This window comes from Paralichthys olivaceus, chromosome 4, assembly GCF_024713975.1.
Source record: "Paralichthys olivaceus isolate ysfri-2021 chromosome 4, ASM2471397v2, whole genome shotgun sequence".
Taxonomy (NCBI): domain Eukaryota; kingdom Metazoa; phylum Chordata; class Actinopteri; order Pleuronectiformes; family Paralichthyidae; genus Paralichthys; species Paralichthys olivaceus.
Window position 1 is genome coordinate 7,718,691 of NC_091096.1, and position 15,516 is coordinate 7,734,206.

The 15,516-nt window shown below is 40.6% G+C and overlaps 2 protein-coding genes across 2 annotated transcripts; both read right to left on the minus strand.

The window, feature by feature from the left end:
- Positions 1-1,572: 1,572 nt before the first annotated feature.
- LOC109636941 (phospholipid phosphatase 1-like) lies at positions 1,573-7,665 on the minus strand. The gene is made up of 6 exons (XM_020098986.2): positions 7,202-7,665; positions 5,200-5,351; positions 4,833-5,113; positions 3,649-3,706; positions 3,211-3,387; positions 1,573-2,454 (listed from the first exon to the last, which is right to left on the minus strand). Exons 1-6 carry the CDS (start codon positions 7,257-7,259, stop codon positions 2,335-2,337), a joined length of 846 nt encoding a protein of 281 aa, XP_019954545.1. The 5' UTR covers positions 7,260-7,665; the 3' UTR covers positions 1,573-2,334.
- A 2,220-nt stretch (positions 7,666-9,885) lies between these two features.
- LOC109637154 (chondroitin sulfate N-acetylgalactosaminyltransferase 1-like) lies at positions 9,886-15,508 on the minus strand. The gene is made up of 9 exons (XM_020099346.2): positions 15,007-15,508; positions 14,796-14,896; positions 14,528-14,706; positions 13,618-13,834; positions 12,744-12,845; positions 12,183-12,364; positions 11,126-11,220; positions 10,936-11,017; positions 9,886-10,295 (listed from the first exon to the last, which is right to left on the minus strand). The coding sequence occupies exons 1-9, from the start codon at positions 15,367-15,369 to the stop codon at positions 10,021-10,023; spliced, it is 1,596 nt and encodes a 531-aa protein (XP_019954905.1). The 5' UTR covers positions 15,370-15,508; the 3' UTR covers positions 9,886-10,020.
- Positions 15,509-15,516: the final 8 nt, after the last annotated feature.

Genomic DNA, 15,516 nt, shown 5'->3' on the forward strand with positions numbered 1-15,516 from the left:
ATGTGACAGACAGTGAATGGAGCTGTTCTCAATGAGAGCTATTGTCCAGGTCAGCGTGACAAGAACAGAGAGCTCTGGAGCAGCAGACAATATGACCGGTCAGATTTCAGACACAACAAGACACTTTTTTTTTTCTCTTTTTCATTGGACAGGTTGAGTGAGGACAGACAGAAATGAAGAAAGTAGAGGAATGACAAGGACTGGAACCAGGGACTCACTGAATCTTGATGCAGCATCCAACATCTTATATATATCTAATTTCACAAGAAGTATTTGTCTCTATTTTCTAATTTAATGTTTTATGTTTGTGAAGCAGAACCTTTTGCAGCTTAAATGTGAACAAATAGCTGCTGTTCTGCTTCTAAATCTAATTTGTTCATCAGAGTCACCAGGTTTCAGTTGAGAAAGAGACAATGGAAACTCTCCACGAAGGAATTTTAAAAATGTATCACAATGACACATTCCTAGGAATTACATGCTATGTAATTTGTGTGTGTTGAGTTGTGTGTGAGGCTGATGTGTTGCCACTAGAACAAGTACCTGGATTTACTTTTCTCCTACTGTTCAGCCGTAAATAGTCAGAAGCAGTAACTACAGAAACAATAAAAGAAACATAAAACAAGTAAAAATGTGTCATTGCTCACAAATCAAATAGTTAAAATCACTCCAATGAATGTAGCTCTAATTTTTCACGTCTGCAAGATGGCTCCACAACCTCTGTGCTCTCTCTCTCTCTCTAAGTCTGTTTCTGCTTCTATAGCCTACGTGTCCTTCCTCCTTTAAATAACAGGCACATTGTTGGTATATTGTACTTTTATGCTAGTATAGTGTACTGTGTGTGCTAACTCACTTCCCCATTCAGTTTCTGCCCGTTACTCACAGTTTGACGTTGGTTCTGGTTAAGACTTAACAGGCCGAGTCCTGCAGAGCTGGAGCTGCATTGAGGACAGATGAGTCACAAACGTCCTGATGACACATAAATAAGTGGTTTTCCGTGGAGCATAAAACTATGACACGTAGATGAGTATCAAGTTGTTTAACTGCGACGTGGACTCTGTTTTTTGTTCAAGATGACGGCCCACTGATAACTTGAGGTTGGAATTGATGAGTGTGCTTTTGCTTATTGTTGTTGTTGCTGTGTGTTACATTTCTCAGTCGCTGTAAAAGGATTAAAACTCTGAAGCAGCAGATCCTTAACTCGTGACACACATTCAAGGATCAGCACGTGCAGTGATGAGCCTGTTTGTTAAAGTGCTGACAGCTCCATGCCACCAGTGGGATCACAAACAAACTGACGTCTGGAGAAGTGTCCTTACGTCTGCATGATTGTGGTCTGTGTGGTCGATGCTCACAGGCAGAGAAGGTGTTATTTGGGGATACCTTGCTTTCAGGTCTGCATTTGTGAGACACGTGTTCATGAATCACTCTCGTTTGATGCCCACATACCCGACTCTGCAGTCTTTGTGTTTACTGGAAAAACCCAGCAAGATCAACATCAGTGGACAGTTTGTGTGAGACTAGCAAATTAAACTCTTCACCACTCACTCAAAAACGCATAAATCATTTCCCACATTTACATAAGTAGCAAAATGGAGCTCCTTTTATTTGTCTCATATTTTCCAGCACAGCTTCTGTTTAATCCTTCAGCGTGGACAAAATCACAGAGAGCTTCATACAAGAAAAGCCCACACATGAATTCACTGTATTTTCCATAAAGTACAGTGTAATAAGATCAGCTGAGGGTCATAACAGCAGGTAGCAGCAGTCTGACCAAGGCAAAAGAATTAACATAAAATATGGAGTTCATGCTCCATTTTCATTTTTAAGAAGGGTCCAGGTTTTCTTCTTCACAGGTGCCAGGCTCTCTACAAGCCTGCTTGCAGCGCGCACACAGACACTCATTATATTCTTGGCTAAAGGAATTTCAAGGATGGCAGCGTCAGACCAATATAAACTAGAATCCACATTTCCAACAAGTGTACACTGTGAACCCACATGCTCCACCGTATTTTGCGGCATCATCCCATAATAAATGTTATTATGTGGGATTCAGGCAAAAACTAGAAGAAATTATGGCTTCTCTATATCTCAGTAAAGTGCAAGTACTGTCTTATGCATAACACTTTTGTTCCTGCAATTAAAGTTTACCAGCCACAACAAAGTAAGCGTGCGGGCCGCAGCGTTGTCTCCATGAGACCGACTGTGTTGAAGAGATGCACAGAAACAGCCAGCAGTTAAAGTCAAAGACCTGTGATGTGTTTAAGTCCACTCTGGTTGTTCTTAGAGATCTTAGAGATATAGGCCCTGAACAGAATTGTCTGTGAGGCCTTGGGTTCAGTCAGTGCTGCCATAGTGGTTCAGGGGGCTTTCATGTAAAGTTGCGGGCGAGGATTCTTCCTCCTGTGACACGACCGCATCCACCGGCTGTTCAAAGAAGTCAGACACACAAAAGACCTGCAGAGAAACAAGCAGGAAAATTACAAATCATCCTGTTCTCTTATCGCAACTGGCATCACTAAAGTGCATTAGTATGTTATAGTGCTTCTTTGTATAATATTTAAATACATTTTTACATTTACCTTTTTACTGAGTTATATATTTATTAGAGCCTGAATGATTTATCAATTGGCTGATAAAAAACAAGCCTTTCACATATATCAATGTGATTGATATATACTGTATATTTTACAGAATAAACAATGCAGAAAAGATGTGTATTTACATTTACATTTTATTTCATAAATCAAGTTTTATATATTTGATTATATTTGTGTTTTTGGTTTATTTATAGTTATTTATGATAAAGTTTATGGTTGAACAGTAAAATATCAAGACTCAATTAAATGTCTTAATCAAGGGTTTGATTACATCTTAAGAATCATAACCCCTTTTTTTCATATATATCCAGTTATAGCCAATTAAATCTGAACTTGTTTACTCCTCATATCAGCATTAACATCAGCTCCCATAATCCATTCTGGTCTGGTTCTAATGTTTATCATTCTAGTAACTGAAATGTGAAAAATGAAACACAAAACATCTGGAATGTTTTCATTTGATTTAAATGGTAAAAAAAAAAACATGAAACATTTTAAAGTCATTTAAAATTTTACATTTTAAACTTCAGATGATTTTTCTGACCTTAAAACAACAACTATCTTGACTTTTACTGCGTGGTCTTGCTTTTCCATGACCTAATAAATATCTTACTGTGAAAACAGCCACTAAGCCTCCCTGCAGGAGGCCAGTGAACACATCGCTCCAGTGATGTTTGTAGTCAGACACTCGGGACAGACCCACATACACAGCAGTTGCAATCAGGAAGAATTGGATGGTGGGACGCAGGAGCCGCGCCCACTGTGACATCAGTCTGGCTTGAATGTAGAGCTGCAGATTTCAGAGGGACACACAGAACTGTTATTATCCTACCTGAGCCAATATTTACAATATACATGTTGGGGAGCTAACGGCTTTGCTGAAAGGTTTAATGTAGTTTATCATTTGTTAACCTTTTTTTCCATCAGCTTATGAAACCAGGAGCAGAGAATACAGCAGATAGCAAATATATATATTACAGTTAAAATAGTTTGAGCATTAACTCATATGTAAGTAAAAGGAGTTCTTGAAGAAAATACAGAATGTACTTACTACGAGGAACAGCATGCAGTACATAGAGAAGGACGAGTGGCCGGAGTAGAAGGAGAGTCTGCAATAGAGATAATAAATCAGATCAGGCACAATCACTTTGCTCTGTTAACTATTCTAAACTCAAATTTTACACATCATGTTATATTTCACAGCATTACTGGAGAAATGACATGAAGCGATGTCATCAACTCATCTAGGCTTGATCTGCACATTTTACCTCCACAAAGGAAGTTATCTTTTCATTTTCATTTTCAAGTCGGAAATGACTGAACTGATTTGCATGAAGCCTTTTCAGTTGACTAATCGTTTAAACTGGGAGCGGTTAGACAAGGTAGAGTCAGGGTCTAATGACACACATTGATTTACACAGTTTTTACCTTTTCTCGTTGAAATGTTCATATTCTACATTTAAAACCTTCAACTGTGCTCAATGTGCGCAACATGTTTGCTTTTCAATAACTGGACCGAAGTATTCCTTTGAGTACCGCCAGCTTGACAATTAAATATCATATTTGTTATAATGGTTGAAGACTTGTATTAGTTCAACACTGTGTCCACAGAAGCTACGTGTACCACAAAGTAATGCAAGTAAGTCAATCGTTTTCAGACATGAACTCCAGAAAATACCCAGATAATTGGATCGAGAGTTTGTCTTTCAGGTATAAAGTATAAATTCTGCTGCAGGAATCATGTTCACAGGAGATCGACACTGGCGTCTGCCTTTATCGTCATAAGCTCTTGAATCTCGTTGTCTTTCCATGATGACACCTTTGCTGACGTCTTCTACGTGTATGACCTCTCTGTTTCATCCTGAGATATTTCTATTCTCTTTTGTTTTATCAGTTTTACATCAGCTGCATGTTAGAAAGGGAGTGGGATGTCATCAACAAGCCCACTCGCTCATGATGAATCCCCGGACAGTTTCCTGCTGTTTCCTGCTTGTTACTAGAGGTCTGGCTGGAAGAACCCTGGAGGATGTCCAGAGGAACTGATTCTGACATTTGCATTCTCATATACAGCCCCTACGGAACATTTCAAGAGAATTTCAGGAGTTCAATACATGTCTTTAAACAGCTTTAGATAATCAGGCTCCTCCCAGTGACACTCAGATTGATGGAATCATTTTATGATTCTTTCAGAAGTGGCTCTTGATTAATCTCATGTAATATATGTCAAACCATTACCTGGCCTCATCTACCAGAAACTTGTCTCCAGTGCAGGTGAAGTTCTCAACGTATCCTAGAGTTTTACAGTTAATACGATCCCACTCTGGTTTGCATACAGCCAGGAAGTTTGGCCGCAGACGACCAATGGAGTACTTGGCGATGTCCGTCAGAGACTGGCTAGCAGCGGCTCCAAACACGTAGCTCCCCACCGCTTTGTAGACGCACGCCACATATTTGGTCCCTAAGGACTGTTTCTTGACGCGAGACAAATAAACAGAAAGGCACTCGCCACAGACAACCTGCAACAGAAAAGATATTTAATCCTTGAGGAATATTTTGAAAGTAAACAGTCGTGTCCAAATAAAGAAGTAGAACAGTGACTTACCACAATCAGTGTGAAGGGGATCATGACTCCTCCCAGCAGCTGGTAGGAGATGGTGTCCTCTTTGAGCGGGTACCTGATGGACTCATCGTTACAGAAGAACCCCCGTTTGAAAGGGTTGTGTTGTGGGGTCAGGATGAAAAACGGAAGTCCAACTGTTAAAATAAAGAAAGAGACAGACGATGACTATGACTGAACGTCTGGTTACACAAGCAGCGAATACGACACAATACTCTGATGACCGACTGTTATTGTTGCAGCATGCTTATGATTAAGTCACAGGAAACAGGACATGTTGAGATCGCACAGGGACTTAACCTCTTAAAAAAAGGCACGGCTGAGTTTTTTTCATTCGCGGCTCACGTGAGTTTCATTTAGCAACAGGTGAACTGATCTGTGTTTGAGAGCACAGATGTTGCACAATAACTGAATCAGGCGCCCCAGGCCTTGAATTTCAGCATAGCAATATGACAAAAAAAACAAAAGTGAGGACATGATGGAGCCACACAACCTTTATTGGGCATGTTCATGTCATTCAGCGTAATGAACCTAAGTGAGTATGATCAGGGAGAATGATCTGCACGAGAATGGACATCAGAACACATCAAGCAAGCTCTGAGTTGCTATGGTAACACGTTATTCCTATCCTCTCACAATTTGTTCTAGATGCAGCTTCCCTGAAAATCACAAATCACAACCGAGATAAGAACCACGACTGTCGGCTGCAGTCGGTAATGCCTTCCTGGGCGTTCTCCCAGGTCTGATTACTGGCATCTATGTTTTGGGGCAACATGAGTTAACACACCAGTCACAGGCCTTTGTTGAGGCCTGTTAGTTTAAACCCACTGCAGATCGAATTACACTGACTGCAGTCTTTTGAAAATCTGGACTAAAGCTGAGTGGGAATGACAACAGGGGACTGAGCTAATGTGATCATGGAGTTAATCTTTCAAAATACTATTTACTGCGACCAGGATGAGTCTGTGGCCCACCGGAAAATAAGTCAAAGATAAGTGCTACAAAAAAAGGTAGCGTAACGAGGATTTAGAGTGTAATAAAGGAATCGTATTCATTATTTCATTCTTTATTTCAGTTATTTTTGATTGTGTGCACTAGAGCCCAACCAGTATAGATTTCTGAAGGACAACAATGATTATGAAATATTTCGGATTATTAACAATGAACTTTATGTTGAATAACTATAAATCAAAATCAAACATTAATACAACCAAATATACAGGACTTAAACTAAAACATGTATATATGGGGCGAAGATATTTATAAGGATTTATATATTATGTCCGTGTGACCCCATTAAATGAGATGAGGAAATTAAATTGTATATGACAAATTTTAATATCGCAACATGATAACAGACGACTACTGTAAAATCAAGAACTTAAGAACTAGAAAATTGAATCGCGTAAACAAGTAACTGAAAACACACTCAGTTGGGAATAACTACTGACTGAAGTTCAGTGTTGACATAGTGTTTTGAGTATTATGTACACAACGCAATGGACTACACTCTTGTTTTATATTGATACGACACTGTAAATAGAGGTTATTGCTGCAATCTCCAGAATAATATGAGAACATAGGTTTACTGTTTTTTATTGTGTATCTGGGATTCAAAGCTTTTTAAATGTGTTAACTTCAGTGTCCCTGCAGCAGAGTCGGACACATTTCACAGTCCTGCTGCAGCATGTGTCTGTGCTGTGATTACAGTCCAAACACTGAGCTATAAATAAAGCTTTGCTTGGAAAAAAAAAGAGAAACACACACAGGGTGGGACTTTGTTGCGTTTTTTTTCCATCTTCCTGCCTGGTTCACTCAACCATGGCCTATTTCTGTGGCGTTCATGCAAATAAGTTTGAATGCATTTGCTTAAACAAATTCCTCACGAGTTAACTCCTTCTATTTGTGTTAGATAAATAAAGAAAGAGTGTGAAGCCCCTTCTAGGAATAAACAAGAGGGATTAACCAGGCAGGGGATTATACACACCGAGGATGAGGCATGTAACGTCCAGCAGGATGAGAGGGATCCCTGAGGCTTCAAACATGTTGCGTCCTCCTCTTCTTCCTCCTCCTCCTCTTCCTCTGGTGTCTGTCTTGGTAAAAAATAAAAAAGTCCGGTCCTCTGGGTCCAGGCGCTCCGGACTGTCCCGGCTGTTTTCAGGCGAGACGAGACGCAGCTTTTCTGCCGCACATGTCTCACTATTCCAGCAGGGAAATTCAAAACACCAGAATCATTGTCCTACCAGGGGGACAGGAATGTGTCCCAGAAATTACAGCTACCAGGAAAAAACTAAAGACTAAAGCTCTAGATCTACTCTAACACCAGCACACAGAGCCTCTCACCCTTCTGTCTGCGCACACACCATCATAATAACACTGGGCTCATCCTCCTGTCCTGTCCTCACAAGAGACATGTCCTCTGCCTCTGAGCCCCTCCACTGAGTCATCACGCATTCACGTTAGGCTCGGAAAAACCAGTGTTGCAGGGGAAGCAGCTGGGTGAAGGTCAATCAGAAGCAACACCAACATTAGTTTGGTGAAAAGGTTTCGTTTGTATGTTTGCTGTAGCCTTTATGTATATTATCAATTATTTATTATCAATGATCTATTTTCATTAAAGCACCTTTCATACTCAATGTCCTGTAAAAACAACACAGAATCCAAATTCAAAGGAAACTATTTAAAATCTTAAAGCACAGTATTTTCAAATATAAAACAAACTTGTAAAGTTATTCTAAAGTGAGATAATCCTTAATAAAGCAATCAAGGAACTTATATATACAGTGTAAACAGTAATTCACATATAAGACGTTGAAATTGTAAAAGTTTGATGCTGGTGCACCTGGAACAGAAAAGTATGAGGATTGTATCTAAGGGCGAATGTTGTATTTCCCATTAGACGGATAAAGTATAATAAAGTATAGAATAAATATTAAAAAATGTATTAGTTTACTGTGAGACACATACAATGAACCGAGTCTGCCTTTTGTGGTTGAATGAAATTGTAGATCTGTTTTAGTCAAATAGGCTAAAATATATTATTGACCTGCTTTATTCATCTCTTGCACCAGGCAAAATGTTGCTATGGCATTTATTTGGATTTTAATGAACATTGTTAGTAGAGTAGAATGTATATAATAAATACTTTCTGTTTCTAACATGTTGCACAGCTATGAGCAGTGGTTCCATTGACTACTGATTATATAATACTTTCTGCTGTCTAGTACAGTCCGTGACCACAGTCATCCTAACCGGAGTACAATCCTGTTTGCCAAGTAAGCACAGTCATGGCTGCAAAATCTTTCCCTGAAAAAGTCTTGTTTGAATTTCCGAGGTGTATTAGAACGCACCATGGGATAGGAAGTGGTAATGAGAGTTTCCTGACTAATCACGTGGCTGCTTTGAGGCTACGACACCCGTCTGCTGATGCAGAGCTGCTCCTCCCCACCTGAGCGTCTGCAGCAATGACTGTAATGAGGTTACTTCTGCATCACTACTAATAGAAGAGACTCCACTGTCCCCTCTTCAATGCACCAGACAGACCACATGCAGCTGATAGAAGAAGTCACCTTCTGTGTGGTCTGTAATATGAAAACAGTCCCATTCACTTTTTAATACAAGGCTTTGGTGTGAATAATAATTTTAAATAAATCTCTGCTGAAAGTAATAACAGCATGTTTAAGTTAAATGTACAACAAATGCAATGCATATAGTACAGTAGTTATATCACAATGGAAAAATATTCAGTTATAAGTAAGTAATTGTATAAGCAGTGTATTGGTTCAAAGTTTATTTTACATTCAGATTCTCTTACACCCTGTAACTTTAAACTGTAAGTTGAGTTAGCGTTCCAGTGGAAGCTCAGTATTCACGTCAGATAATGTTTTGACCTCACCTGTCGAAACGCTACGTTCACTAAAGCAAAGAGTGGGATAGTTTGTAAGATCCCTGTATCTGTGTGTTTTATGTGTGAAACCTTAATCAGCAATGAAAATAATTACATTTATAAAAATGGATATATCTTGCAGGCTAAAAGTTTGGGATTGAAAAGAAGCTAATTGAAACCTCAGTAAATTCTAGAACTTGAGGGTAATTTAATTCAGTGGAGAGGCTCCATCAAGGTGCTTCCCCACTTTAAGTCCACTGACTATCAGGGTGTGTGTTTAAAGAGGTGAAATTCAATTGTCTATTGATTTCTAACTTGTTGTTTGGTTGAAGGTGTTGGAGAAACTGTTTTCTATGGACCCCTGTGACAAAGGAGGGAGGGAGAGTGAAGTCAACGTGTGGCTCCTACAATGAGTGTGTTTGTGTGTGTGGGGGGGGTGCGGGGGTTCTGATGAAACCAAAGTTGTATTTTGCATTCTGCAAAAACTAAAAGGGCAAGAAGGAAAAGATGGTGATGAAACTTAGATGTCACATGTTTGCATTTTTTATTCTTACCAATAAGAAAAGATGTTCATGTTCTTAGTAATGTTATTTAAAGTCAAATCCTTCCTGGAAACGAATGGGTTTAACCCGTCAGTGGTTAAGAGAACATAAAGGAGACAAATGGATCCCACTGTCCATACTTTTATTCATACAAATAAAATGAAATCAAACACACTTTATTGTGATGTCAAGTCACTGAACCTTTTTGTTCTCACTGATATAAATAATTAGAACAAATCTCTGACCTCTTCCTGTTCCCTGTCATGATTACATAAATTATCATGAAAACCATGACATACATGTAAATCATCACAATCTCTGAGTCAGTCCTCATTGTCCTCCTCGTTGTGCTCCTCGTTGTGCTCCTCGTTGTGCTCCTCACTTCTGCTGCTTCTTGGAGTTCAGATGAGCATCTATCTCTGATTTGAAGAAGAGCTCCCCCAGCTGGCTGTGCGAGGCTTCGCTCATGGCTTTGGTCTGCATGCACATCTTGTACTTGTCAGGAGGAAGCTCGTCCGCACAGTTCTTCTCATGCCACAGATGGAAAAGGCCTCGAGACGGAGAGCGAATCACCATCAGCTTACTGTGGAGGTACTTCCTGTACAGGTGCACGTCCTCCAACCCCCAACCTTTAATGTTACGGTCAAAGCCGCCTGTCATGAAAAGTTCAGACACATGAAGAAATGGTTTCATTGTGACCCGAGTTATGTTTGGTAAGTGACTGAAATTTTTGAGTTTGTCTCAAATGATGTATGAACAAGTCAAAGGTCAGGGTTGTAATGATCGCCCTGGTGGCTGGCTGCAGTATAGGTCAGTAACCCCACCTCCTCCGTGTTAGCAGATGGGACACAGGCCCAATTAAAAGTCAAACACGTGTCAAATACAATTTTCTTGCTTGTAGTTTCTGTAATTTTAGGAGTTCGCTTGTCAGTTTGGTTTTAATCAGGTATTTGATGCTCCAGAAATGGGCTGAAAATGTTATCAGTGCAAGATGGCAGCGTTTTGGCTTCACTTGTGGAAAGCAGGAGGAAGTGGATACGGTCGTGGAATTTTTATATAAAAATTCACAAAATCATGTACTTTTATGCCTTTGTACAATTTGGAATAAACAGATATCAGTAATGTGTAATCATGTTAAGTCTTGCAAATGATGAAATAGGGAAAGTCATTTCACGACAAAAGCTTTTACCAGAATCAGAATCAGAATCAGGAAAGCTTTTATTGCCAAGTAAGTTTGCACATACATGGAATTTGTTTTGATGTTGTTGGTGCATGTCAGGCATCTCTACTTACCTATGTTGATGAAATCAGACCTGTACTGACATGTCATGCCAAACCCAAAGTCTCTCCAGAATCCTGTTTCCTTCCTTATCACCTAAGAGAGAAAGAGAATATGGAAATCAGTCTCTTACTTTGTGAAATCATTTTGATCTCACTCATTCAAGTGAATTTAGCTGTTGATATATTTATACTTTGTACCCACCAGCTGCTGTTGAATAGAGGGGAGAAGTGTGTGATTGCTGTAGATGATAGATGGGTTGTACTGACTGAAGAGAACTGGGTAATACACTTTCTTACCTAAAGACAAAAAAGAAAACACACTTTCTGTTTTAAACACCTACTGTCAAGATATTTTTTCTCTCTCCTTCTTTCCAACCAGTAAAAAAATAATCAGTGTTTGATGCATTTTTCATCAAACGGCATTTTTCAGCAGCAGAGGTTTGATTGGAGTGAGAAGAAAGAGAAGTGGGTATTGTCAGTATGAGCAGTGATAAGTCACAGGTCTGAACAAAGAAAATGGAAGATTAACTTTAACCCCAGTGACTCAAATTACAGAAATGGGCATAATGACTGGTAGATAAACATTTCAACTTAAAGATCCAGGCAGGTCCTCATACCAGTCTTTCAGATTTTTTTCCTGTTTATTATTCTTCTCCACTTTATTCCTGGTCCTATGAGGAATTTAGTAATTAACGCTGTCAGTTACAGGTCTTTGTTTGTGCAACAGGTGTCTCACCTTTCCGTAAATATTTTGGAAAGAACAGAATGGCACTTAGTATAGACCGCTTTCCTCCGTCAAGCCCCAACAGTTGTTTTATTAACCCACATTTTAATTCACTCAATCCAGATTCTTATCAGCACCAAATTGCACACTCATTGGTATCAATGATATCCTTAATGTGCCTCATTAGTTTTCATTAAGATCCAAATATGTTGAAAAAACTCTCCTCCCTGACTCATGCTGCATCCTTCCAACAAGTTCTGTGGTGATCCGTCCAGTAGTTTTTGTGTAATCCTGCTGACTAACAAAGAAATGCAGATGAAAACATAAACTCCTTGGAAGAGGTAATTACCCAGAGTATGTTATCAGAGAATATTGTCATGGGCACAGACAGGAAGAAGTCTCTTCAACTCTCCTGTAGGACCACTAAAGTGTTTGTGCTCATTTGTTGTATCTGTGTGTTTAAGAAACTGCTGGTTTTAATAAAGCACATGTTAATGTCTCACACTGCTCAAAGTGAGTTGTTTCCGTCTCTCACCAGGCTCTGCCTTGAGACGACAGGACGTTAAGAAGTCAGCTGTGAAGTGGATGTCAACATCACAGAAGAAGAGCAAGACATTCTGACTCCGCCTCCAGGCCCTGGCGCCCACGTCCAAGCCTCGACCACGAGAAAACTCCTCGTTCAGCTGGATGAGAGTGAAGCTCCTGAACCGAGTCTCTCTGAGGGACAGAAGAAGAAGAGGTGGAATAATCTCTGTGTGTGACTTGACAGGTTTTATGGAACTTCATGGACAAAATATCTGCTGTGCAGCACAGACACACTGTAAAACTAAATCCTAGAAGAGTTGAGAAGAGGACACACATTTGTGTCTGGCAGTAATCTGTCTCCACTCTTTCACATGATATTAATTGTCTCATCAGTTTGTGCCATCACATGTTATTATCATGAGAAAGGTCACATGACTTTGATTTAATGACTCTGAAGACAAACACTTTTTAAAAAGGTTTAGAATCACACCAGGGACCTGTCCCAGATCACAGGGCGGCACTGCAGGTTCACGTTGTTTCAGGGTAGCGTTCGTAAAATAAAAGACGTTACCTGGTGGTCTGGTCCAGCACAGCTTTCACTTGGTCTATCTGATCCCGACCAAAGTAGACGACAGTGAGATGGACCCGTCCGTCCTGCTTGATGCAAACTTCTCTGAACCAACAACACACAAGGGACATGTTAGAATCCACCTCTATGTGACCTCATCCAGCCATAGCCACACGTTTATCTGTGCAGCATCTTTACCAACAAGGGAAGTCAAAGTCATTTACCTTTCCCAAAAGAGGCATGAAGAAACGCAATGTGACAAAAAAACACATTTTAATTAAAAATTGAACAAAACAACAGATAATGGAGATTTAAATGGTCCCAAGCTAAACTTCCTGAAATGCATTGGCTTATAAAAAAAAGTATTAAGCCCTGATTTAAAAGAACGAGAAATTGTATCGTGGTTTAGTTGAATGCTGCCTTTTGATGCATAGTTTGGACCCTGGGAACCGTTGGTGGCTCTGTGCCTGACCACCTGAGTGATGTGTTTGGTTCATAACAGAGAGGCAGATCAGAAATGTACTTTACCCATTAAATAATCCAGAAGTCTTCATTAACCAGAAGCTCTGTCGTCCTCTACAAAAGGTTGAGATTGTAAATAAAGTGCATAGAGGATTCATTTTTCACAGTTTGCTGAGTCTCTCATCTCCTCTTCTGTCTGATTATTGAGTTCCACTGATTAACACCTCATCTTTCAGTGAGCTGAGCGTATTAAACAGACAACTCAAGTCTTCAAAGATAAGTAGAGCAATTCGATTCACGTCCGTAAACCTTTAAATTTAAAAGTTTCTGCTTTTCTGTAAAGTGGCTCTAGATTAAGATGAGGTTTCCCTCACAGGTTCTGCAGTGAACAGGGGAGCAAGTGTTCATTCGTTACCTGAAGTTGTTGATGAACTGCCTGAATGCGTCCGGCCTCTTGGACAGAGGAACGATGATGTTGATGATGATGCTCCGAGTGTCCACACTCTCGCTCTTCACCTTCATCACGGGGCCGAATGGTCTGAAGAGCACGAGCTGCGTGAACTCCTGCGGCCCGTCGCCTTTAAACATCAGCTCATAGACGGTTCCTCTGTCCCGCTCTGTACGAGTCAGCCCTGTGACAAGAGGAGGAGAAGGATTCCATCAGTTTTATTAATCAAATTCTTAATTCATTATTAATTCAAACCTGTATCTTATTTACAGACGGTCCTTATTTTATGTTGATGTGGTGATCATTTAAAACCACCTCTGAGTAGAGTTGAAAACTGAAATCACTACTTTAAGATTTGGTTTGATTTAAATCACTGTCACAGAATATGAGTGAGACTAAATTCTTGATTGTTGGGAATCAAACAACAAAGAAAACTTTGTAAAATGAAGCTGGAAGTTTCAAAATTGGGTAAAATGAAGGATTTTCTCCAGCTTGATTATAAACTGTATACTGTTCCAAATATAACTTATGGGTAAGAGGTATTAATATTAATGTGTGCCCTGCAGTCTGTTCTGCAGTTGTTGCTGCATCAGTATCAGAACCTTCTCTGTACTGAAACTGATGCAAAGCCAATGTCTCTGGATTAGTATCTAGTATATATAATAATTTCTTTCATGGTGAATTAATCATTAAACTAAATTAAAAATGTGCAGAGCGCTTCTCTACACTCAGCTCATAGCACTTTACAGCTCAAGGATCTTTCACTGACTCATACACCCCTGAGCAAAAACCATACTGATAAGTGGATACTGATCAGCCGTCCACCATGTAAAAAACACCAATAAGATCAACGTGTGAATAAGTAGATGTTTCTCACCCTCTATGAAGTCTGAGGGGGAGTACGTGCGTTTGCGCCTGGTGTTGTCCGTGTGCTGCTGAGGTCCGTTCAGGACGTGCAGAGCCGTCTCCACGGTGCCTATCAGCTCGTCCCTGCGGTCTCTCCTCACAGGCCTCTCCTCAGGGTGCCTGGTCAGCCCCGTCTCCAGCTGGTACACCCTGGGAGATGCAACAAAAACCCCACACACACAGTAAGTCTGACAGCTCCACTGTTGCTGTCCTTAACGGTGGACGACTGGCCCCCTCACCTGTGCAGAGTTAAAGTGTCAAACGGAATCACTGCGTATTCGCTGGACAGCTTCGTACCGGAGTTGACCTCCGCCTGGTTCAGCTGGGAGCGGAAGAACTCCTGCAGGACATGATTTATCAATTACTACTACACCTGTAATGTCACATTTCATCTCATCCGTCAACTCTGTGTTTCTCTTGCATCTCTCCACCTGTATCGTGTTCTCCTACCTTCAGGTCAGACTGTGTCGGGGTTTTGTGCAGACTCTCCAGACCCTGGGGCAGAATCCCTTTGGTTTTGGCTTTATCCAGGGACTCCTGCAGCTGCTGCGTCCTCTCCTGCAGAGCCTCCTTCAGCTGGGCTATCTGCTTTGTCAGGCTGTTGATGTAGTGTCTGTGAGAGTCCTCTCTCTCCTGCAACAAGGCCATGTATCCCTCCTTGCTGGTCGCCCCTCCAGACCACAGCAAAGACTGCTGGCTGCGGCGAGACGCAGGTTTACAGGCCAGGAGGTAGAACAGCGACAGACAGCAGCATAGACCTGCCACGATGAGGCCAATGCGGGCCGTCAGGGCCAGCAGCCACCGTTTAAACATGGTGGGTTGTCTTTTGAATAGTTTTTAAACACTTGGGGCTTATAAGATCATGGCTGTGCTTCTGTCATGTGGACATGCACCCACAAAAAGATGAGCAACCCACATCTCAGACACTATACATTAAAAAATATGGTTTTTAAAAAAGAC

Coding starts and splice junctions, on each gene's coding strand:
- LOC109636941 (XM_020098986.2), bottom strand. CDS start 7,259: ATGTTTGAAGCCTCAGGGATCCCTCTCATCCTGCTGGACGTTACATGC. Junction 5,352..7,201: donor CGTTACATGCCTCATCCTCG/GTGTGTATAATC, acceptor TTATTTTAACAG/TTGGACTTCCGTTTTTCATC. Junction 3,707..4,832: donor TTTCTGGTAGATGAGGCCAG/GTAATGGTTTGA, acceptor TCTCTATTGCAG/ACTCTCCTTCTACTCCGGCC.
- LOC109637154 (XM_020099346.2), bottom strand. CDS start 15,369: ATGTTTAAACGGTGGCTGCTGGCCCTGACGGCCCGCATTGGCCTCATC. Junction 14,707..14,795: donor GACACTTTAACTCTGCACAG/GTGAGGGGGCCA, acceptor TGCATCTCCCAG/GGTGTACCAGCTGGAGACGG. Junction 11,018..11,125: donor CCTCTATTCAACAGCAGCTG/GTGGGTACAAAG, acceptor TTTCTCTCTTAG/GTGATAAGGAAGGAAACAGG.